The 25,489-nt window shown below is 46.9% G+C and overlaps 1 protein-coding gene across 7 annotated transcripts in view; it reads right to left on the bottom strand.

The window, feature by feature from the left end:
• The window catches only part of Smarcal1 (SWI/SNF related matrix associated, actin dependent regulator of chromatin, subfamily a-like 1), a 100,096-nt gene that overhangs the window by 38,658 nt on the left and 35,949 nt on the right, over nucleotides 1–25,489 (bottom strand). For 2 of the 7 annotated variants that reach the window (XM_006496141.4, XM_006496143.4), the window contains exons 2-7: nucleotides 11,729–12,495; nucleotides 11,032–11,082; nucleotides 6,858–7,070; nucleotides 6,258–6,308; nucleotides 2,159–2,345; nucleotides 604–754 (exon numbers count right to left, since the gene is read on the bottom strand). In XM_006496141.4, the coding sequence (XP_006496204.1) occupies nucleotides 604–754; nucleotides 2,159–2,345; nucleotides 6,258–6,308; nucleotides 6,858–7,070; nucleotides 11,032–11,082; nucleotides 11,729–12,437 (1,362 nt within the window). In that variant the 5' untranslated portion in view covers nucleotides 12,438–12,495. Of the gene's footprint in view, nucleotides 1–603; nucleotides 755–2,158; nucleotides 2,346–6,257; nucleotides 6,309–6,857; nucleotides 7,071–10,311; nucleotides 10,509–11,031; nucleotides 11,083–11,728; nucleotides 12,496–12,890; nucleotides 12,923–14,395; nucleotides 14,644–14,694; nucleotides 14,896–25,489 lie in introns of those variants that run through there. The other 5 variants (XM_030255544.1, XM_011238557.3, NM_018817.2 and 2 more) reach the window with 5 other exon arrangements.

Here is a 25,489-nt window from a genome sequence, read left to right as displayed (position 1 = left end):
GAGCTTAATTAACCTGTAAGGAGACTGGCACCACACCAGCAGCACAAAGCCACAAGCTCTGGGAATGAGCTGGGCCTTCCTTCACTGGGTTTGCTTAGAGGGATTTAATTATTCAAGGTTCACATCGGGCCTCCATCTATTAGGTGGTCTAAACACACTATGCACACCACCCTAGGGCAGACGAAGCACTGATCTAAAGTCAGGCAGCTGCCTCCTTAGGAGGCAAAGCTCTTGACCCTGAGATTTTGTTTGTTTATCTGAAAAGTGGGTCATTGGGTATCATGTCACAGGATTTGGAGAGACAAAAGGAAATAAAGGCATTGCAGAAATCGGGTGCAGGGTGAATAGAAGGTCTTATTTACAAGAGCACAGAGGTACAGTATCTGCTGAGGGACTGGCAAGAAATCCCTAAGCTAGCAACTGCTTGGCTTTCCTCCCTGTGGAGATAACATGATTCCCTGTCCTCAGGACCAGCTTAGTTTTCTGCTGGTCTTTGACCCACATCTAAACCTTAAAAGACCCCAGGGCTTGCCCCGGCACTGTTATTTTGATGCTCTAACCCTAAGGAGGCCTTTCCCAATGATTCCGGTACAGAGAACTAACCTGCTCCCAGGTGAAGCGCACAGAGGAAGGCACGACCACCAGCAGTGGCCATTCCTTTCGGTAAAAAGCTGCTATGCAGATGGCTTGGACGGTCTTCCCTAGGCCCATGTCATCGGCAAGTAGCAGGCGGCCTCTTTTTGATATGGCAAAGCTGCACACAGACAGACAGGATAAGGTGGGTATCACTGCATGGGGCGTCCTGTCCGTCTTAATTTACCTGCCACCCCATAGAGCTGAGGGGCCCCTCTATGCTGGGTATAACACTGACCAGAATGGGTTCTGCTCACAGCAAGACGTTTCCTAGCAAGGATAGGGCAGGAGCCATTTAGGGAACAGAGTACGAGGAGGAGGGATGAGGATAGGTAGGGATGCTGCAGACGTAAGGGTTTGATCTCCACTGAGAAATGTGCCCGAGTTAGAAACAGCATCTGAAGACCACGATACAGGCTAAGGGGCAGGTGGAGCCAGCAGTGACTGGATGTACTGGCAAAAAGGACAGGTGGGGAGAGGATGCGAACCTGGCTTTGTTTCAGCCAAGGCTGGCGGCCTCCGAGCACCTGAAGCACTTAAGTGCACTGGGCCTTGCTAACAGTCTGTAGATAAAGGTGGAGCCTACCGCTGCGGAGCCTGCCAGGCCTGGGTTGGAGCTGTGCCTCCTGATGCACCCCCAAGCGAGACTGAGGCTGGAGTAAATGTTACCTGCCCCAGAGAATGGGAGAAGCAGGAGGCAAAGCACTTACATCTTCCTAAACATTATGACCATCATCTCAGCAGAGAGAGGGGAGTAATGTGAGCAGAAGCAGTGGTGAATCACTGAGAGACTACAAAGACTCTGAGCACCAGACATCTGGTCCCCTGCTCCAAACTCCAATCCTCTTTATCTAATTTGTGAAAAGCTGTTGCTGGCTCAGAAACCTAGTAATGAGCTGGTGAATGGTTCTTTCTCTTTCCTTCTTAGACAGCAAAAAACGAAGAGAGCAGTCTTTTCTAATCAGCTTGTGGGTCCTAGAAGGACTTCAGCTGCCCTTGGCCTTTCTGTAATTGTTTCCCAAGATGCACCAACTGAGCAGCCCTCTGGGGACCAGAGGCCAGTACACCAAGGCCAGCAGCACGTGGGCCAACGGGTATCCTCGTCCTCTCAGCAGCCACAAGCAGCAGCTCCCCTTCCTGCAGCACAGAAGCAGCCCTTAGTCTGTGCTGGGAACTATGGGACACCAGCCACAAGCCCCCGAACAGAGGCCCTGATGAGACAGGCTGAGGTGCAAGCTAAGAAAGCAGAGAGTTTATTGGGAAGCCCTGGGTCTCCTGTTCCTGCACTGAGAAAGCTCTTTCCTTCAGCTGATGAGAACTGGGTTTCTGCACCAGTGCAATCTGAAGTCCTGGCTAACTCACAGACTAGGACACCAATGGTAACAATGGGCTTTGGTGACAGCAACCTAGCTCTAATGCCTAGATGCTTCGGACACACATGCAAGGTATTCAGAGACGCGTTCGAACTCCACCTGTGCTGAGGGAGGTCAAGTGAGAGAGAGCAAGCAGAGGACCGGGGATCTACCTAACTCCCTCCCTCTGAAAGGGCATGAGGCTAGACACAAGCTTGGCATCCACTCCGGAAAGGTCCGCTTCTGGCACGTCTGCTTTCAGTTTGGGAGACGTTTTCTCCAGCTGAGATGCAAATGCCAGGGTCACTGTCTTGGGCAGTGGGTCCAGCTGAACTTGCTTCAGTTCACGTGACCTTGCAACTGGAAAGAAAAAACAGGGGTGTATGAGCACGAACGCTCAAGTCCAAAAGACCTGGGAAAGGAGAAAGGGAAAGGAATTCAGTGAGAGGTATCCTGCCACCCGCCATCTTATTAAAAGGGTTAAACACAGAACATTCTGCTAGCTGAGCACTGTGACAGACAACAGCCAGCCTCCCCTCTTTCTAGTCCTCAATTCCTACAGATGTGAGGGGTGCCCAGTCATAGAAAAGTGGTTTAGCAAACTACACAAGACTGGAAAGAGCTGTCCCATGCTTACAATTTTTTTTTCAACCTAGGTTTTGTCCTTTATAGCTCCATTCAAATCCAAAGACCTATATTAATTAAAATAGCATACCATTAAAAATCAGCTCAGAAAGACCCTAAAAATAGCAAGTCTTGAAAACAATGATTCTGGTCTTAGTTTCATTCTGATGGTTGCACATGTTTGGGGGGCAGAAGAAACACTGTGCTCTTCAAAGAGAAGCCCCTAGGTGTTCCCAGGTTAGAGCGGTAGACAGTAGTGCTACAACAAACCAGATCAGAAAGCAGAATCCACACACACGTCACAGACCAAGAAAAACACAGACTTCCAATCTTGTTTCATATGAAAGTAGCCATCTCCCCCTGAGAAGAGATGCCACCTCTAGTGAAGCAGGTAAAGTATCTGTCACTGGGAATGGGTATGTGTGTGTGCACAGGCATGAAAGCAAAGAGAAGGCTCAGTGAGTAGAAGAGCTTGCTGTGCCAATGTCGGAACCAGAGGTTGAATGCCCAGAAACCACGTTTTTGCCAAATGCATAACACGAGTCTGTAATCCCAGGGCCCCTCCAGGGAGACGGGAGGAAAACACAGGAGAATCCCCAGGGGCTCCTGGACCAGCTTCACGTATGCAGCAGGAAAGTACAAGGAGACCCGGTATCAAAGATAGAAAACGGGGACTCCTGAGGTTTCCCTCTGACCTCCACAGATATGCCATGGACCTGGATACCTGCACACGCACACACACACACACACACACACACACACACACAAGTAAAAGAAAGGAAATACAATGTAGCCATTACCCTGAAGGTGACTGCTCATAACCTAGTCTCAAAACAGGAGTCAGTGAGCAAAGGCCTATTTTAGTGTTTGTTATTTTTAATAAACATTTTTTTTAAACACACGCATGCCATTGACTGTGGATTGTCCACTGCTATTCTTTGACAATGACAGAGTAGAGAAATATAATTTATTTTTTACTGGTAAAATTATGGTTCTCTTTAACATAGAGGCAGTCATGATCAGCTGCTTCTTAATACTTAGGGGTATTCCAAAAGTTCTGGACTACCTGGACTAGCAGGGCGCACACTGGTATGCCCGCAGATGGATAAGCCATTTGCTACTACCTTTCGCTGCCTGGTATTTCTAGTTTACTTAAATTCATTTTTTTGCCCTTCACTACATATGAGTGTCAGGTGCTAGCAAGATGGATCAGCAGGTAGAGGTGCTTGCCACCAAGCCTAGAAACCCGCATCCAATCCCTGGAACCCACACGGCAGAAAAGTTTGACTCACAACCAGTTTGTCCTCTGATCACATGTATATGTTTCTGCCCTCTCCACCCGAACACAGTATATATAATAAAAATATATATACATATATACACTCATGTATGTATGTAAGTACGTGTACACACACACACACACAAACACACACATACACCAGTTGTTTCTGCAAAGTTTCCATGAACAAAATTAATAGGAACTAGATAAGGCTGATGGCTTCAATATAAAGTAGGCTGTTCCACAGTGATGTGGGAATCCACTTTCTATCTTAAATTAAATCTGAACGTGCTAATTTCTACAAGCGCCGGGAGGCTGAGCACTCGGTGTACTTGGCAGAAGCCACTCTCCTCCCAGTTGTAGCAATCTTCAGAACCCGCACGCCCGCCCAGAGGGAGCAGCCGAGAGCAGCTGGAGTGCGGCCTCCATAAGCACCACGCTCTCCCAACCCAAAGCCACTGTCTCCTACAGCTCCAGCTCCAAAGGCTGGTGCTGCCGGTTCAGCTCACTGGGTGCCTCTGAGAATCCCACCCTTCCTCCTCAGCACCGTCTATTGTCCATTCCTTGGCGCTGGCAGATGACAGGCACGTGCTGTCTGGCTTCATGAGTCATACAGAAGTCATTTCTACAAAAAGCTCTCTGCCAGAATGCGCTAGCCGCAGAGCCGAGGGATGCTCGTGTTTTCAAACAGCAGCTGACAAGACAGGATCACAGAGATCCCTTCTGGACTGTGACAGCCAGGGAAAACAAAAGGCCTCATGCCAATTTCGCTGTGGGCAGAAGGCCTCCAGTCACGTGGGCAGAGAAATCCCTGAGAGGCACTTCCTAGAGGAGAGGACTCTCATCAAGTCTTTGATGACATGTTCAGGCCTCACTGCCATTTCTTAAGTGGCTTTTGACGCATGTGCTCAGCTAGTTTGAGGTCAATAACCTGACTTCACACGTGAGGAAGGGGACCTCCAGATCAGAAAAAAGGAGCAGGTTCCCCAGGTCTGCAGCACTAACGGAGGCTGAGCCACGATGGGAACCAGGCTCTCTTCAGCAGGGCCCTCTCCGGCCGGCCTCTCAGTGCTCAGAGCTGGCTTCAGAATTTCTTAATGGATCAGGTTCCAGATACAGCAGGGATTTAAATCTTACTCTGTCACCACTGACTTCACGGTGGCCTCCAAATGTCCCCAGGAAGGAAAGCAAAGGTTTCCTTGCTGAGACAATGTAACCAGGAAAAGTCTATAAAAGTTCTAAATCTAGAATCTGTAGCAAGGCCTTGCTCAAGGAACAAAAAGCTTTTCCTTGTATTTATCTCTGCCAGTGAGGCAGGGAGGATTGAAATAGGGTCTTAGGTAGCCCGAACTGGCCTCAAACTTGCTAGGTAGCCAAGGATGGCCTTGAACTTCTAGCCTTCCTGCCTCTACCTCCTGAGTATTGGGATAACAGGCACCCCTGGAATCAAATACAGGCCTTCTGCATGCCAGGCAAACAAACACCCTATCGTCTCCAGCCCAAAGATGCCCCTTCTTAATGAAAGGATAAATGGGACACAAATAGTTACCTACCCAGTATCTGATATTGCACAGTAAGTCAGAAGACAGCAGGGAAGGCAACACAGCTCTGCCTCGAAGCCCTAGCCTGATGGACAAGTACCTGCTGGCTCCTCCTTCCCAAGGCTGGCCAGCTCACTGCTGTGACTGCCACCCACACACAGCTCCTCCCACTCTCTGGGCTGACCAGTAAGTCTATAGGGCACCAGGTAGGGGCACACAACTGTGAAAAATCACCACTGCTTTAAATGAGAGGAGAGTAGTGTTCCAGAACAGGCCGAGCCACGTGGCCACAACCACCTGTCTCAGGCACATTAGAATGTCAGTTCATCAACCAGGCCCTTGGTTGGTCTCTAAGTCCTGTTAAAATTCTTCACCCATCATGTCTTGCCTTCTGCATTTGATAGGATGCAGCCCAGGACACAACCTCCAACCAGCGCACTCTCTTACTTTCTAGGTCACCTGGGTGCCGGGCGTAAACTGAGAGGCTATCTCAAGGAACTTCCACTGCAGCTGTGTGATCCTGACACTCCTCTGACCTCCCAAGTCTATATCCTTCTCTTTAACGGCCTATGATGACAGGAAGGCTTCCAGGCCCTGGGAATTTCAACAGCACCACCTTGCCCCTGTGGAGAAGAGCCCTCTGTCTGAATGGTCTTCACAAAGCTGTTGGGGCCAGCAGGCTTGGACAAGGCTCATTTAGTCACTCTGCCGTCAAGCACGAAGGTACCAATATTACCGCAGCAGAGAGGAGCAACCTCTCTCCAAAGTCATCTTAAAGCTAAGGCAAGATAACAGCATGATAGGAAAGCAGAAAGGTGGGTTTCTCACTTAGTTTATTGTGCTCTTCCAAGAGAAAACTCCACTTCCTGGTCTTGATATCTGCAATGAGAAGAGATAAGCACACAGTCGCTCATTTGCATTCCACCGCTCGTCATGAACCTCCAGCTAGCTCTCATGATGGATGTGGTGGTCCTGAGGCAGGTACCACAGCCACCGCCAGGGAACTTATTAGAAACACATGATTCCCCTGCCCCCACCACCTCAAAGCAAACATCAACACCAGCCTCCTTTGCACACCCAAGTTTGACAGCACTGTCTTGGGGTACAGGAAGGCATTTCTTTGTAGGGCATCTTCTGTTTTACTGCTCTTCTAAGGCTAACATAGAAACAAATGGGCTCGAAAGCCCAAGAAGCAGCGCACCTGCATTTGTCAAAACAGCACTGACCAGGTGATTTAGAAAACTAGGATACCCTCTTTGGGAAGCTTCGAGATAAAACCAGCAGCCACTACTTGTTCACTCTGTGACAACTGAGGTGTCAGTGTCCTGTAGATAGAGCTATATCTCTATCGGGGAAGTCAGCCTGAACATTCAAAGACAGAGACAGAGAATGCGGACATCATAGATCGCACAGAGATTGGTCACTTGCCGTAACTCCTGGACTCCATCTGTTTAAACAGGCCAATCACCGCCTCCGAATAGCCGATGTCAACCTCGAAGCGGACTCGAGAGATGAGCATGCACTTCCCTGTCACAAAGGTCAGGGATGGAGCTGAGGGAAGGCTGGTCTGTCCTCCAACACTGCCACCAGCCTCGTCCAGTGGCTTCAGGGAGACCGTGGAGAGTCGCTCGACTGCCTTCACTGTGAAGAGGAAAGGACCGACATGATAAGGCACGTGGCACTGGATGACTTTCACCTGAGCCAGGACATTCAGAAAGGCCAGACAGAAAGCAGGGCAGGGAGCTCAAGGCTATGAGGTAGATTAGGAGGGCTTACGAGCATCCTTTAACTGAGGCTTTGAGCATTTTAATATTTATCAAATGGCCTGGGCACAGTGACATGCCCTGTAATTCCATCTAATCAGAAGGCCAAAGGGCCTAATTAAGCCCAGAACTTGGATGCCAGCCTGGGCAACATAACAAGACCCTTGATGGGGGGGTGGAGAGGGAGAAAGAGAGAGACAGGGAGGGAGGGAGGGAGCGAGGGAGGAAGGGAGGGAAGGCGGGGGGAGGGAGGGAGTGGGGGAGAACAGAGAGCTTGTGAGCAATTTCTTTTCCTTAAATTTTTTAAATTAGAAAAACAGATATCAGAAATTAAACGGAAGATGTAGCTTGCGATAAAGGTTAAATGCTGTAGGTAATCTCTGCTCTGCCTGAGACTCTTCTGAAGTCAACATACCACAAAGCACCCATGCGACCTTATGCTACTCTACCAACTGCTTAGATAGCAAGATGAGAAACAGGACCCGATAGGCTATCGCTATCACCTATCACGGAGCCACTTCACGGACTTGACAACATATAACTAAACTGATAAAAGCAAGGAGAAACTACTAAGGCAAGACACATACAGAGAACTTAAACAGGAAGGAGAGAGAATGAGAGGACAGCGATGCAGCCAATCTGAAGCAGGAGGAAAAGCAGCTAGAAAATGGAAATGTTCAACTTTAGAAATAACCACAGGAATGGAAAGACGTTTTTACACATTAGTGTTGCAAGATTACAAAACAAAACAAAACAATAAAATCCAGACAGACACTGACAGTACTGGCTGAGAATAAGACCTTTTGGGGAAACTGGAGAGACAGGCCTGGGTTTTAAGAGGGATCACCATGATTCTACCCCCGGAACTAAAAATATAGACATAAACCCGTGCATACAGGGGCTTCTTTATGGATGCAAAACCAGGAAATGGGAAGCAAATTAAACAGCAAAAAAATGACTTAGGCAACTCTGCCATATTCATACAACCAACGTTATGCAATTCTTTTTCTGTGAGAAAGAAATTTTGGAAAAGACAGTATAATATTTACTATGTTCAATAATACAAAATATCTGAGGTTCATGATGGTCCATTATGATATTAACACCCATACACTCATCACACAGAACTGTCAGCTCTCACTAAAATAGAAATGTTTATGAGAAAGGCAGGGTGCAAAGTATATACAAATATAACACTGCTTTACTCAGTGCCAGAGAAGAGAAGGAGACAAAGTGCCCAAAGTGGCTGAGTCCAGAGACTGTGGGCATCAATACACTCTGTGGATTGTGTGATAAGTGCAGGGTAGGGTTAAACAAAGCAAAATCCAGGCTAGGGATGTAACTCAGTACTGAAGTACTGACCAAGCTCACCTGAGATCCTCCACTCAGTCCCAGCACTGCAGGGAAAGAAAAGGAGGGGGAATGCAGAATCCAGACACATTTAAAGCCAGAACTGTCCAGGACAACCGTGCTATGTGACAATGCTCTCGAGGGCCAAAGGGTGCGAGTGGGTGGTCAAGTACTTGCTCACAATGCACAAGGCTTTGAGTTTAATTCCCAGTACTTACAACAAACAAACAAAACAAAAACAAAAGCCAGGCAGTGGTGGCGTAGTGGCATGGTGGCACATGCTTTTAATTCCAGCACTCCACTTCAGACGCAATGGTAGGCAGATCTCCAGACCAGCCTGGTCTACAGAGTGAGTTCCAGGGCAGCCAGGGCTACACAGAGAAACCCTGTCTCAAAAAAACAAAACCCAAACGGAAAAACAAACAAAAACCTCAAAAAGTATAATCTATAATAAAAAGCATAAAAAGACACAAAAATGATAAACCCGTGTGAAACTTAAAAACAGAAAAGGCAATTTATAAATCTGAAGTTGCTGCAGGGGAAGTCAGGGTATAGAGAGTCCACACACACTCCAGTCAACCTCATCTAAAAAGCCACGTGGAAACTTCTGTGCCTAATACAAGTAGGTGGGGAAGTACAAAAAAAAAAAAGCAATCATGCCAAACAAGACCTACATAAACTCAGAAAGGCCATCCAAGCCACAAAGCACCATGGTCAAAAGATGGCACAGCCAACAAACTGCCCAGTGGAACCCTCTGGTTTCAAAGCCCAACAATACCAGGTGTCAGACCTGAAATTTTAACCCAGCACTTGGAGCCTCCTCTAATACTCAATGACTGAAGTAAAGAAAAGGGTGCCACCACAGGTGTCATGGGCTGAATTATGGCCCCCTAAAGTCCCATGCAGGAGTTGTAAGTTCCAATACCTTGGAATAAGACCCAAATATAGAGCTTTTCAAGTTAAATAAGATGACTTGGGTACGCCTTAATAATCCAAGATGACTGGTGGAGGGAGGGGTGGGTAGAGAGATGGGAGGGGGGGTAGAGATAGTATGGAGGGAGGGAGGGAAAGGGAGGGAAAGAGAGGGAGACAGAGACAGAGAGAGACAGAAAGAGAGAGAGGGGGAGACAGAGAAGCAGAGACAAGATGACACTTGAATGCTTGGAGTGTCTGAGGATATAGACCAGAAGTTCTCAATCTATAGGTCATGACCCTCCGCAGTCCTTTCACAAGGGTTACCTAAGACCATCGAAAATCACAGATATTTACATTACAATTCATAATGGTAGCAAAATTGCAGATCATAATGGTAGCCAAAACTGGGGCTGGAGAGATGGCTCAACGGTTAAGAGCACTGACTGTTCCTCCGAAGGTCCTGAGTTCAAATCCCAGCAACCACATGGTGGTTCACAACCATCCATAACGAGATCTGATGCCCTCTTATGGAGTGTCTGAAGACAGCTACAGGGTACTTACATACACTGTAAATAAACAATTTTTTTTAAAAAAATCGCAGTTATGAAGTAGCAATGAAAATACTTCTATGGTTGGGGTGGGTCACAACATGAGGAGGAGCTGAACTAAAGGGTCACAGCATCAGGAAGGCTGAGAGCCACTGCCATGCACAGAGGGTGACCCCAGCACCTCAAGGACAAAGGCTACAGGGGAAACCAAGCCTGCACACGCCCTGGCCTCAGATTTCTTCCCTTCAGAACTAAGCAAACACGTTTCTGTTTCTTAAGGTCCAGTTTGTGTCACAGCAGCCGTACCAACGTGCAGGACGCCACCTAGTCACACGTTTACAAAGGCGAGACCAAGGACAAGTAAAGTCTTCAGAAACTGTCCCATCGTCCCACAGAAAACGTCCTGGTGAACCCGAGAATTCTATGTCATGTGCCAGATTCTCGGAGAGGTGATCTGAGCATGTACTTCTGAAATGGGCGGAGCAGAGTTGGTGTAGACGCAGCTGCTGGGAACAAGTGGGGGGGGGGGGGGCAAATAAGAACATGGCACAGGACAAGAGGACAGAAACACCGACACAGGGCAGACTCGGAAGATGGGGTACACCAGGGCTGATGAGGACTAGGTGGATGAAGATGGGGTACACCAGGGCTGGTGAGGACTAGATGGATGGACTTGCCTAAGTGATGCTGTATGCTACCTTGCCCCCACCCCCCCACCCCCACCCCCCGAACTTTGGAGTTCATTACCCAGGGTCAGACGGTAAACAATCATCGCCCTAGGAAGCAAGGCCTGACACGGCTGTCTGTCCCTACTGTATCTACCAGAGCCCAGGGGAAACAGGCACTCGGGTTTGAATCGCAGCTGAATAGTTAATTAGCTGTGCGTCTCTGTGCTAGTTACTCATTTGAGACTTCATGTCCCCATTCATAAAATGGTCATTATAAGAGAGATCGCCAGGTCACAAAGTCACCAGGCACCAGCTCCTGCTAACTTTCCGCTGCAGGTGAAAGAACGTGTCCACTTACTCAAGGCTCTGTAGTCGCTCATGCTGAAGTCCCAGGTCTTTGTAAAAGAATCTGAAAATAAACAGAAGCCTGATCACTTTTTGTCTTCATTTGGTGTCTGAGACTCTCTAAGAACTTATTTCCTGGACAACCAGACAGAGGCCAAATTCTAAAGCACTGACTGGCAGGCTCTCAAGGGCTTTAAAAAAAAATCTCTACAGGACACAAATAGCCAACCCAGGTAGTTCTTTTGTTTCATATAATACAGAAGTCATTGAACTAAGTAGGCCGAGGCAGTTAGGACTGGGACCCAAATCCTCTGAATTGCATGTAGTTGAGTGTGTGGTGAGCAGCTCTGAGGACCAGCAGAGCTAGCCACACCCCAGTACTCCCTTCAGATCAACCAACACATTACTCATCTTTTTAAAGCGCTGAGCCGGCTTTGCACTTTAAAACTGAAAGGAGAAAAAAAAGTCTTTGGAGTTCAAACTACTGTCTTTAATACACACACACAGCACCTGGCAGGGGCACTGGCGCCTCAGTAAACAAGGGAACGTTCTCTCTCTGGCCGTGTACTAGCTAAGTTTAACAGCTGCTTGAGACAAAGGGAGAAGCCAGCTAAAATAGAAAAATGTAATGTGCCAATGTGCCCTCTTAATATTTATGAGGGGCTGTTAGAAGAGAGTCCAAAAATAGAAAAAAGAAAAAGCCTCATTACCATAGTGTCTGCTGGGCAGAGACTTAAACACGGCAATGAGCTCTTGGTTGTAGCCGATCTTTACCCGGAAGCGATCCCCAGTCTTTATGCACGCTCCCCGTAGAAAGCCTGTGTTTTGGGGTGTGGTTTGCAGTATGTTTGGGGGTCTCCCTTCTGTCCTAGGTGTTTTTCCCCCTAACACATAAAAGCTGTCCGAAATGCTCTGCCTAGAGGTGGAAGGCCTTGCTGCCTTGGCCTCTAACTCGGGGTCCCTGGGGAATGGTCCAGAAGAGGAAGCTCCTGTGTCCCAGGTTGCCTGGGGTTGACCCTCGCTGGATTTATAACCCAAAAGTGGTTGGTTAGAGGCTCCTGGAGGACTTGGGTTAGGCTTTGGGCAGGCTGTGGACATCTCTCCTTGGGTCTTCCATAGCCCCGTCGTTTCCTCTGCTGGGCTGGGCTGAGAACAGCGGGAGCTGTGAGGTCTCTGATCAGTAGGAAATGAATTACTGAGATTCTGTTGCTTGAAAATGGAGGCATGGCCCACTGGCTTTGAAGGCTCCGCTAGGAGATTCAGGAGAGAGCCCTGCTTGGACTGGGACGGGCCGGCAGCAGAGGAGCCTGAAGCTGCGCTCTGTGGCTGTTCTGACAACTTCTCAGCTCGACGGGCCAAAGCTTTTTGCCGATTCTCTTCAATCTTTTTCCTCTGCTCCTCTGTAAGTGGCAAGGACATTTTTAACAGGATAGGCTCATGCAGGGATGTCACCCTTTAGTTGGGAAGTTGGTAAAAGCTGGGGAAGGTAAAAAGACAAAAATAAAACGTACGTCCACCATGTTTGATTAATAAGGTTTTGTTCCAGGTAACATATTAGAAAAAGCTAAGGGATGAATTGAAATATTTTTTATAATTAAAATGAAAGCACATAGACACACATATGCACACAGACAGTAAATAGCATATTTTAAAATACTGATCCAGATGAAAAAGCAAAGCGTTATTCTAAAATGGATTGTGTTTCACTGGGGTATTTTCCCCCTTCTCATTTGCTAGCCAAAGTGAGTTAGCAGATCCCAAGAAAGTTTTACAGTGAAATCTAACTTCATTAGAATGGACAAAGACTACATTTTAAACTAGAAAGGCTAGTGGATCAGACAGAAATAGACTGGCCAATGACCAGCTTCATACCCTGCCACAATGCTTGCTCCAATAGCCTGTTTCCAACCTGGAAGAAGGAGATAGAGCCTCAGAGAGACTGCACACTAAATTTTCCCCTTGCCTTCCATCCTCACTACATTTCTGTTGAATCTGCAGGTGACCAAATGCAAGCTAGAGCAGCTGGTCCTAGAGCCTGACTTCCAACATGCAAGAGCAAAATGACTCTTGGAAAAATAAGGGGACAAAGGGGAGAACTGGGGACAAGGGTCACTGTGCCAAATTCAGACAGAAGACATAAAGGGTTAAGTTCAACTCAACCAACACACATCACCACCACTCAGAGCACAGCATAGTTCTGAACTTTTCTTGCCACATATTTGGAAAACACAGGTATTCATTACAGCGTAAGATCATACATTTATTCTGTACTGTGATTTCATTTACCCTAGACATTTTCCTATAGGCTGAACCAGTTTTACAATGCTCTAGATGCAGGGGCCTGAACACCAAATTCTCTGGCTGGGTCTGACTTAAGCCTTACCCAAATAGCACTACCTTATAATGTTACAGGATAGTTGAACTTGAGTTTCTAGTTAGGGTTTGGCCCAGCCCTTGACACATTCCCTCTGGCTGGAATACAGATATGCCTTTAGTACTCACCTTTGACTCCAAAACAATGAAGGTAAAGTTAGTTTGTAGGAGAAAGCACCCATGTTGAAAACGATGTCTAATTGAGTGGCAGACAAAGTGACGAGAATCAGAAAGATTTGACAGAATAGGATATGCCCAACTCTCATGAGGAACGGGAAGCCACTTAAGGGAGAGACAGACAGTGCAGGAGGAGAGAGTACAGCACAGGATACGGTAGAGTTGAGAGAAAGAGTAGAGCAGCAGAGAGGGAGGCGGAGGCAGTTTTACCGGGAGAGCTTTACAGAGACAGGCTGAAGAAAGAACAGGTCAGACACAGGTAAAGATAGAATGAGCAAGAGAATGAGAAGGAGCCAGAAGATTAGAACCAGATTCCTAGAGTTTGAGACCAAACAGAGCAATTCAGAGGCGGAGAGAAAAGCCAGACTGAATCAGTCAGCTGGGGAAAGAAGTCTGAGCCAGAACAGCTGAGTTGAACCAGCCAGCTAGAGTTCAGAAAAAACACGAAAGGGTGAGTTTATTCAGCAGCAAGTCTCAAGGGGCTGAAAACATTCAAGGCCCAGATCAGAATATAAGGAGGCTAGAAGCTTCCAGGACTAGGCCTAGGTTAGCAGATGGAGGCAGTGAGCCTCCCAGACAACTACAACAGGATAAAAGTTACTTTTATATTATAATGATTGTAACATAGGAAATACTCCAGTAGCACCGCCAGCCGTCAAAGAAAGCTCTAGACTCTTGACTTCAGAGGGTTTACATTTTAATCCTTGCTAAGACTCCCTTTAGACAAAGCACCCCAAAACATCTCCTCTCACAGATGTTACACTCAAGCCTGCCAGCCAGCAGCAATGAAAACTCTCAGCCTTGTATTCAACTAGGGTTATACCTACCAAGGCCTAGTATGCTGACTGACCCAGTTGGGGAGATGAGACCACGGAATGAGAGGTCCAACTAATAAACCATAAACCACAAATGCACACCACCACATAGACATTCCTCTTTGCTGAGACCTGGGCTTCCCTTCCCTTCCTGTGCACATCCTGGGTGCCTGAGAAAAGGGGACGCCCCGCCCCACTTTGCCTCTAGCATTTCCACTTGGATCTTCCCGTCCCCACTGCTCCCTCCTCTTGCCGTATTTGGTCTCGTCCGTCTCCAATGCTGCTACCTCCTTCGCAGCCCACTTTCTTACCTAGCGAGGCCAGTAAGGTGAGGCACCTTAGCAGAACAGCCCTAGACCAGGAGCGTCTTTCAGAGCCTTGCCTAGGCAGTTTTCGCTTCTGGTTGGACTGTTAGAGGAACTAGAATTCAAGCGCTACAATTTCACCCATCTTGGAGCGGGCCATTGGCATTTGAATGGCTCGGCCACCGTCGAACTACATTTCCCAACAGCCAGTACGGCCGCAGATCCCGGTCATAAATTGTGGGTGATAGTACACTTGGTGTAGGGCCTTCTGGGGTTTGTAGTTTGAATCGGAAAGCCTGCCCATTGGAGGTTGGTGAATTTGAGAGGCGTAACGTTGTGGGCGGGTCAAGGTGTGGTGCACCCTGGGAGTTGTAGCTCTCAGTTTCTCCAAACATTTAATCAGGCGTAAGGAAGGCTGAGCGTTCAGTGTCAGGGGTGTCTCCAGACATGTCAGACAGCCAGATTGATTTGATACTTAATAAAGATTTTCCTGGCACACCCGTTTCTAATAGTGCCGTCCTTATAAGCCCCAGCCGCTGCTGAGTATCTGCTTTCCTAGACCAAAGAGGAATTGAAATTTTTAGAGCCTCCATCAGTCAGCGTGCTGATCATTAATAGGAACTTAAGTTAATCCGAACTACAACCTATGAAACATAGACAGTAACTCATGTAACCCAGACTTGTCTAAGAACTCACCCTGTACCAGAGGATGTCTTTCCTGCCTCCACCTCCTACAGACTTGCACCATCATAAGATTATTATTATATCTTTTTTTTTTTTTCCTCAAAAGGCAGGATCTTAACATGTATCATTGGCCTAAAACTGACAGAGATCCTTCTCTGGAGTGCGATTAAAGTTGTGCACCACACACCCAGCTCCATTATCCTCATTTTATAAATGAGAAAACGGAACTAGGACTGGTCCACAATTTTCTCCAGGCTGTATTTAGCTACTTTGTTATTCTGATTCCAAAGCCCTCCCATCTATCAGATACTATCAAGGTTACTTGACTCCATTTCTGAGCACAGCATTCTTTCTGTCCTCCAATGGTTGAATATAATATTCTTCTATCATCAGCGTACACGGAAAGGTTGAAACGATTCTGTTTTCAAACAGAGCTCATTGCAAAGAGATAGATCTCTGAATACAGAGTTAATTGGGGAAATGACCAGACATTTAGGGAAATGTGATGTGTTTTTTAATAAGAAGAGACGATGAGGTGGACTGCAGTAAGATATCATGAACACAGGAGCTATCAAAATAGCAGCCCACAACAGGAGGAAGAGGAATGTTGCTAGTGTTGGCTATTCATGCCAACTCAAGGGGCAGGGGAAGGCTTTCAGTGCCTGAACTCTTGTAAAAGTATACTTTGTAAAGGTTATAAACCCTCAAGGCACACAAGTGGCCAGGCTCTGCCCTGCAGATGTCACTAGTGGTTGTACCAGTGTAGCTGGAGAGGGTTCAAGCCCCACCCTACAAGGAAAAAAAAATCCCACCAATCCTTGAGTCCCAGGCCACTCTGGAAATCCCACCCACCCTCTAGAAATCCTATATAAACCCTGCATTCTGCCCAGTCCTTTGCTGCTTCTCACTGGAGCAGAGGCAGCTGCCCTCCTGAGTTCCCACCTTCCAAGAAGTCTATTGTGGCAAGTTTGTTGTGTGGTGTGACTCTGTGGTATTCCCAACTGCCAGGATTCCTTTCCCTTCAGAGCTGTAACATTTTGGACAGAGCAGAGCTTTGGCAAAACACTTTGCCTGGAGAACTATCCCCTTCTGGAGCAGAGCTATAACACTTGCATTGGGGAATCTTTCCAGGCAGCTATAAGAACTTGTGTAGCAGAGCCTTTTTCCTTAGAGCTGCAACACTTACAGCTAGTATTTGAGGTAAATCTTATATCTTTGGTTTTCCCTACTACTCAGCATCCATTTCCTGCTTCACAGTGTGAACAGCTACTAATTAGCCAGCACCTGTCTTGCTCTTCCTATCCCCTGCAGAGACAGTTAATTTCTTAAGACCAAGTGCTGTGCCCTTCATCTTGCCTGTCACCAATTCACATGACAGTCACTTCACTCTCCAGGCCCAGCTGATTTACCCATAGAGCAATATGGTGTCCTTTGATGTGAATCAGAGGACATCTGGGCCCATGCATCCTAACCTCAGAATGCTGGATTCCTATCTATCCATGTATCTTGCTCCTAGGAATCCCAACTTAGAAAGTCTGGAATTGAACTAAACGATATGGTCTCCTTTCTAGCTCTAGCGTCCTAAACGTGAAGTCACTGTTTAGTCTAAAACTCATCTTCAAAAAGCAAACCAATCAGATTTCAATCAAAATTCCTAGTGTTGGCTCTGTCAACAACATAATCCACTGGGATCTTGCTGTAGCCAAGCTTTTTTTAGGAGAGAGAGGAAGTGTTGTTGAAATACTTGGGAAGTCTGTCTTGCCAGGCTGGTCTCAAACTCCACAACTTCTTACCTCAGCCGCCAAAGAGCTGGGATTACAGGCATTTGCCGACACACCCACTTTTTAAACAGTTTATCTACTTTAAGAAGTTCTTAAGACAACAGTGAAAACCCATTCATTAAAATGATTAAAAGGGCTGGGCAGTGGTGGGCACACCTTTAATCCTAGTACTGCTGAGGCAGAGGCAGGTGGCTCTCTGTGAGTTTGAAGGCAGCCTGGTCTACACAGAGAAGCCCTGTCTTAATTACAACACACACACACACACACACACACAAAATTCAAAGTTAGCTCCATGTCATGCATTTCAGTGAAAATAGCTCATTTCCCCTGTTAACATTATTTCAGGACTGAGCTATGTACCAAATAAAAGGCCATTGGTAAATAGATGACTCATAAATGTATACTTTGAATTTTAGAGCTAGGAGGTACTAGGGCTAATATATAACTCTCTCTCTTTCTCCCTCCTCCCCCCTCTCCCTTCCCCTCCCCTATTTATTTATTTTAAGAGTGTGTGTGTGTGTGTGTGTGTGTGTGTGTGTGTGTCTGCCTGCCTATCTGTCTGTCTTGGGGTTTCTATTGCTGTGAAGAGACACCATGGCCAAGGCCACTCTTATAAAGAAAAATGTTTGATTGGGCATGGCTTACAGTTTCAGAATTTTAGTCCATTATCATCATGGTGGGAAGCATGGCAGCATTCAGGCAGACATGATGCTGGAGACGTAGCTGAGAGTTCTACATCTTGATCGATAGTAATTGTGACACACTGACGAGGCTTGAGTTTCTGAGACCCCAAAGCCCACCTCCTGGTGGAATACCCCCAACAAAGCCATACCTACTCCAACAAGGCCACATCTTAATAGGGCTACTCCCCATGGGCCTAAGGGGGGCATTTTTATTCAAACTACCATAGTGTGTGTGTGTGTGTGTGTGTGTGTGTGTGTGTGTGTGTGTGTGTGTTTAGGGCTATGTGAGTTCTGGGAACTGAACTTGGGTTCTCTGCCACAACAGTGTGCATGCGAAATAACCCACTATGCTATCTCTGAAGCCCAAGAGTTTAATCACAAGGGATGCAATGAAAGGGGGAGAAGGTGCAGGTGTTGGGGCGATCTGTGCAGCCCAGTGTCATTTTTAAAGGTCTAGTATTCCTTAGCTCTTGCCGTACAGCTTTTAGAATGGCCTTGAACTTGCTGTTGTACCTTTGAAATGTCCTCCACAGGTTGTTGTTCCGAGTGCTCACTGATGCTGATATTTTGAGAAGCCATGGAACTTCTAGGAGGTGGGACCTGGCTGGCAGGAGCGGGTCACTAAGGGAAGCATTTGAAGTTTATAGGAGGCTCCCTGTATGCGGTTCCGGTCATGTTCTCTCTGCATCCTGGTCTACTGTGATGTGAGCATCCTCTCTAAGTGTTCTTTCTGGCCATCATGAACTGAGCTGCTGTGACACACTCTTCCCTCCCACCCTCTGAAGCCATGATCCAAAATAAACCTTCCCTCCCTGAAGTCGTTCCCCATGACTTAAAAGCAAGGCAACTGTTGTGTTTTATAAAATGGCGGAGTGTGTGTGTGTGGGGGGGGGGGGGGGAGAGCAGGAAGGGGCGGAGGGGAGGGGCCAAGGTGTCCGTCCCCCTGAACAATCAAGCCATGGGAAGCCATAGGACAGGCCTAATATAAAAGCAAGTTTATTGGTGAGAAGGGAAGAGGGGCAGAGGAAGAGAGGGAGGAGGGAAGAAAGAGGGGAAGAAGAGGCTGACAGGGACACAGGGGAGAGAAGAAAGAGAGAAAGGGGGAGGGAGAGAAGAAGGGAGGAAGGGGGAGAGAGGAGAGAGAGGAGAGAGAGAGGAGAGAGAGAGAGAGAGAGAGAGAGAGAGAGAGAGAGAGAGAGAGAGAGAGAGAGAGAATAGATGGAGAGTCCTTTTTGTAAATGAGCCAGGCTCCTACGTGGCTGTTGCTAGGTAACTGTTGGGCGGAGCCTTGAAAAAGAAAAAAAAACAAAACCCTGCTAAGAGCAACCGTTCAGGAGAGTGCAGGCTAGCAATTTAACCTAGGGCCTCATACTTGCTAGGTAAGTACACTACCACTGAGCTTCCCGACTCCTGTACTCTCTACTTTTGATTCTGCTTCCCTTATGAATTACCCTTAGCTTTCCTGTTCTTTCTTTGGGAGCCAAGATTTATTAATTACTTCCTTCATCGCTATGACAAGATGCCTAACAAGAGCAGGGAAGGGAAGCAGGAACAAGGGAAGCAGGGTTTACTGTGCCTGGCAGTTGAGGTGCGGTCCATCTCGGTGGGAAAGTGTGGTTGCAAGAGCTTGAGGCCGCGGGTCACATCGCATCCGCAGTCAGGAAACAGCACGGTGGCGAATGCTGATGCCCAGGCCACTTTTTTCTTATTCAGTCCGCGATCAGTGCTTAGAACGGTGCTGCCCACATTTAGGGCGAGTCTTCCCACTTCACTTAACCGAATATAGAAACTCCCCCACAGACTTGCCCTGCGATTTGTTTCCATGGTGATTCTGAATCCCATCAAGTCGTCAATCAAGAGTAACTGTTACAGAAGGAGAGGAGCATAAATCAACCAAACTCAGCCTGGTGTTTATATCCAGAGATCAATGGCTCCTAACTCTCAGGTCAGCCTTCTTCCCTCCCTTCTGTCCGATGTCCCTTCCTTCCTTCATCTCTTCCTCCCTGTTTTCCCTTCTCTGACTGCTTAACTGTATGCTTACTGTGAGAAATAGGCACAATACTGCATTAATCACAAAGGGATCCAAAGTCATGAGTTTGTCATTCTGAGGCTTAACCCAAGACCTTTAAGATTCTACATCCTCTTGGGTTGCCCCTAAGGGGCAAAGGCTTTGTCCAAGTTACGTTATTTCCACTCTGTAACTCTTAATTTTCCCCCTGTGTACTTCAGGGACCTGAAAACAAAGTAGAGGGGTTTCTAGAGAATCTCTGTAATTTTCATTTCTTGACCCAGAAAGTGAAATCAGGAGGGACCTTCGAGGATATTCGTCTCCTCTCTTAGGAGTAAAGAAACAGAAGCCCTGGACCTGATTAACCCGGCCAGAGACAGGTGCCTTAGCAGGCCTCTTCTTAGGCCTTAATTAGATGTACAAATGGTCACTGCATGCATTCCCTTGCCTAATGGCCTGTGTCTGGACACCTAAACCAGATTAAAGTCTCCCTGGGGAGCTTCCTGCTGCTGATGGAAACGCTGGGCTTCCCTCTCCGTCCTTCTCTCTCAGATGCCCTAGAACAGGGCCTGACAGTCTTTGGGGAGGATTTTTTGACAGCCGCCTCAAGGGCACAACACCACTCAGGTTAATTACACCGAGAGCGTGAGAGCGCTGCGGTGAGATCCGGGAGCAGATGCGAGGCTTTGGGTCTTTAAAGAGGCTGCTCCTTCCCAGTGTGTTGCGGGCTGAGAAGGAATGCATTTGCATATCCAAAGCACAGAGGAGCACTGTGAAGGTTTATAAGGCACGAAATTCACCTTCCTTAGCGGTTGTTCGGTTCTGATGGACTTAATTACTGACTCCGGCAGTTCTGCTCCTCTTTGCCTCCCCAAGACCCCTCCCCCAAACTCTAAAAGTTAGGACCTGTTTGCTTCAAGCTCCGTACAGCGCTCATTCCAGGGGCCGTCGTGAGGCCCTGCCTCGTGTCTTCATCACTCAGTTTGGGCTTCCTAGCTGGTATTACTTCACAGGCAGTCCTCCCTCTCGAATCTGGCACTTTTTTTTTCCCCTGGGAAGACGTCGCACATCTTTTGCCGAAAGCATCCCCTCGACACCCTGCTCCAAATTTCTTCTGGCAAAATGTCACTTCTTCTCGTCCTCCAATATTGCCACTCTCCTTTTTTTTTTTTCAAAGTCCTTTCATTCATTTCTTCACTTGAAGAAAACTCAAGGGCTACACAATGGGTGAAGGCATCCAGACTGTTAGTCAGAGACACTTCATAAAATTCAAGGTCTAGTGAAGGAGGCAGGGCAGAAAGAAAAGAGAGGAGGAGACTAAAGACTTCAACCGATGAAGGACCTTCAACAAGCCAGAGAAAGAGGACAGAGGGGACCAGTTCAAGAGCGGTCTGGGAAAGGCAGCATGGACCCCCAAAGGTGGAAAGCAGACAACCACTAGGCCCCAGAAGCAAGCTGCTGCCTGACTCTTCCTGGGGAGATGCGAACAAACCTGTACTCACCTAAAACAGGGCAAAGACCAAAAGAGCGAGGCATACTTTACAGGAACGTGAGGGGATTCCTAAGGATCTGCATTAGCCAAAGGCCTCGTTCCACAGGGGCTGTTTGACTTCTCCAAAGCTGACTAGATGGAGCCCTCCCTTCCCCTAGCCTTCTACTTCCTACTTGGTCTAGTCTCTCTAGGCAGCAAGTGCAGCTGGGACAGGGTGTAGGAAGGAGTGGCTGAACAAGTACCCAGGCTGGCACGGAGGCTGCCACGGAAGGCGGTGGTATGAGAGGGGATCAACATGGAGGGGCTAGAGAAAAAGAGGATAGGTGACTGGGGCCCTGCAGGTCATAACAAAAGTCTGGATGTTAGTTCTGAGAACAGGGGAAGCCACCCAAAAGATTCCTACTGGAATGCCGTGATATATGAGTCTGTGGAAGACACTTTCTCTGGAGAATAAAGGTAGGTAAGTGTCCACAGGAAGACTTGGAGGGACGTTAACAAGTCTGGGGAAGAGATGATAGGGACTGGGCTAGATGTCCAGATTGGAAGGCTGGGGTGACGTACGTACTTAATGTTTTCTTCTCCTCAGAGCATGATCTCACAGGCTAATACAAAGCCAAGTTATCAAGGAAGAGGTCTGTTCGGGCTCATGGTTCTGGGGGCTGCATCTAATGATGCCCTTCTGATTGCTAGAGTACTGAGGTGACAGAGACTAGAGAGCCCTGTAGGCTATGCTCAGGGTGGGCAGACTTCCTCCTTGGTGACAGGCAAGGGACCAAGAGCAACTCAGATCAAATAGCTTTTACAGTAGACCTGCCCTCTGGTAACCTGTTAGCCCATCAATCTCCTGCATGGGTGAATCCACTCAGGAGGGGAAGCCCTATTCACCTCCTAACAGTCCCGTACCTCTTGACATCTCATAATGGGCACTGAATGGGAGACTGGAGCACCACTGTTCCACTCCAGCACATCTGACCCCGTGCCTGGATCCTGCAGCGGTGGACCCTCGCTGCAGACCGCTGTCCTCCAAGCACATAGCTCTCCCAGGGGTGAGAGGCACGAAATTGACTTCAGAAGTTGAGGTGGCGTGCTGAACTTTCTTACGGATTGTTCTTAATCCTAACAATTGGTAGTCATTTACAGGATTGTAAATCAGAAGAGAAAAATGATGGCTTTCTCATGGCTATTCAGGGAAAACGAAGACATACGAAGGCAGATAACGTGTTTAAGCATAGAGAGAATACCGGGGCCTAAACTAGATCACAGATATCTGGGTTCCTGCTGCTAACCTCGTATGCTGCTCTGTCGATGATACAACAGGTGTGAGCCACCAGTGTTTGATAGTATTTTATCCATTATTTCTACAAGAAATGTCCTAGTTTGTTTCTGCTGTGAGTTCAAAATGTAACGTTAGAAGTCGTTGGCCAATTACAATGTTCCTGAAGACCACAAGGGGGCAGATAACAGGCCATGAATCCTCACCTGGGTCCTTCCCTTCCCCCATCTCCAGAACTTCTCTCCAGGTCCCTTTTTTCTACATTCTTTGTTTCATTTTACATTTCTACATTTCCATTTATTAACTTCTTTTTTTTTTTATTGGTTCACCCACATCCACATTTGACCTGGCCATAGCATAGAAAAGTGTTTCTCAACCTTCCTAATGCTGTGACCCTTTAACACAGTTCCTCACATTGTGGTGACCCCCAACTATAAAAGTATTTTCGTTACTAGTTCATAACTGAATTTTGCTACTCTTATAAACCTTAATGTAAATATTTTTAGAGATAGAGGTTTGTCAAAAGGGGTCATGACCCCAGAGGTTGAGAAGCTCTGGCACAGACTAAAGCTTATTTTAAATGATTTGCTCCTGGCTTTGAGCTCAACTCCTTTTGCTGCTGTTTGAGATGAGGCATCGCTGGGATTAAAGCCTTGAGCCACCACGCTGGCTTTGAGCTCAGCTCTTAACAGATATAAACAAGAGCCCGGTATGTTGAGGAATTTCAAGAGCAAGAAAGATTTAGGAGACTCGGGACCTGCACCCTGCAACCGCTCTGACCTCTTCTAAGCACCACCCAAAACGTGGGATTCTATGGCTCTTGGGGAGAAGGTGACTCCTTCTTTCTGACTCCAGCATTTCATATTTCTCCCTGTCAGAAGGTCCTGCTTAGTGCCCACGACCTTGAAAGATAAGAAGGAATTTGACATCCAAAAGCAATAGGAAGAATAGTGGTTATACAAGAATATTTAATCTGATAAAAACACAAATGTAGAGGAAACTTGCTTAATTGAATGAATAATGTATAAGACATTATTATTATTATTATTATTATTATTATTATTGTGGGCAAGCTCAGATTTGTTTTGTCAAAAAAAAAAAATCCTTGGGGGAAGCTACTAGGGGCAGCTAGAAGCAGCAGGCTCAGACGTAAGGAGGGTAACGGTGTTGTAACGCTGCTCTCTGCAGCAAATAGAACAGCTCACATCTGCCCTTGATGGAGCCACTCAGGCTAATTCGGGAAGGAATGGTTCCATTCATCATGAATGTAAATTATCCTAATAGAGCAGTTAAGAGCAGAAATGCTTTCTAGGTAGCTTACAGGAAGGGACCTCCCACTCCTGGATGCAGTAATAGGAAACCGCTGGCTCTCAGCTCCATTTGGGAAAGAGTGTTAGCGCCCGTCTGATCACTTCCTTGGTCCTCAGCCCTGGCTTCCAGGAAATCAGCCCCCTCTTAGCCTTCAGCTTGATAGTATTTGAGTTTTCATTTTATTCTTCTTCTGTAGGCTTCAGAAAAAAAACAAAAGGTAGGCTTATTCTTTCTTAACCCTATGTGTATAACAAGGACACATCTTTCAGAAAATTACCCAAAGCCTTGAGATTTCTGGCACCAGTTTCTATTTTGGGATTATGGAAGTAAGCACCCACATACCACTAGCCTCCTCCCGCTTGTGTAGGCTATTCCACACTTTTCTCAGTACCCTCACCGACTGGTCCACACTCCTCTATTTGTACATAAGTGAAAGTATTGTCTCAAAAAAAAAATCCTCAAAGAATGATGGACAAACTGCTCTAAGGATTTAGTGAGGAGCTCTGATCATGGGTGCACAGGGACTTTGGACCAAGTTTAAGCTGATGAAATAGTATCTTAGTTAGACCTCGAAAGATAAGATAAGGGATTTGACATCCAAAAGCAATAGGGAGAATGGTGGTTATACAAGAATATTTAAGCCGGGCGGTGGTGGTGGCGGCGGTGCACGCCTTTAATCCCAGAACTTGGGAGGCAGAGGCAGGTGGATTTCTGAGTTCAAGACCAGCCTGGTCTACAAAGTGAGTTCCAGGACAGTCAGGGCTATACAGAGAAACCCTGTCTCGAGAAACAAACAAACAAACAAACAAAAAGAATATTTAATCTGATAACAGCACAAATGTAGAGGAAACTTGCTTAATTGAATAAAATAATATATGAAACATTATTATTATTTATTATGATTATTATATAGCACTACGGATGAACCCAGAGCTGCATCCTAAGCAAGCACTCTATTCCTGAGCTTCACCTTTCATTGGCGAGCTTACTGCTTACCTGAGATTGATTGGCTGGCAGGATGTTTTCCTCTACGACATGATCTTTGGTACCCTATGAACAAGGCTGCATAAGTGAAGGAGAACAGGACAAGTGTCTTGATGAAATGTGACGGAGTTCGGTGTCTGTGACATGAGAGAGAGACCACCAGCCTCCATATGAACACAACCAGTCCCTCAGGAGCCACCTCAAACTGCATCTCCAGCTAGCATCCCATCACTAGTGTATCCTAATTACACCGGAGGCTTCGTGAATATGCCTCAGTATGATCATTTCCGCAATGTGGATTTTAGTCACAGAGACTGATAAATTGCAGCTGCTCAGAAGAAATGTGGAGCTTATCAAATAGTGTCATTTGATTATAACTATAGATATTGATAACACAATGAGCAAGGGTTCTCTAAATGCATCTCCCACCATCACCCCATATACTGGGTGTTATATCACACAATCAAAATGGTTCAAAGGCTATCTGAAAACTCCCCAAGGTCGGATGGGCCATATAGGAACTGAATGCAAAGCCATAACAAAGTTGATACCTTGATCTCTGGAATTAAAAAGGCCTGTGGCTGA

Source organism: Mus musculus, chromosome 1 (genome assembly GCF_000001635.26).
Source record: "Mus musculus strain C57BL/6J chromosome 1, GRCm38.p6 C57BL/6J".
Classification (NCBI taxonomy): Eukaryota; Metazoa; Chordata; class Mammalia; order Rodentia; family Muridae; genus Mus; species Mus musculus.
This window is presented reverse-complemented; position numbering and strand designations above follow the sequence as displayed.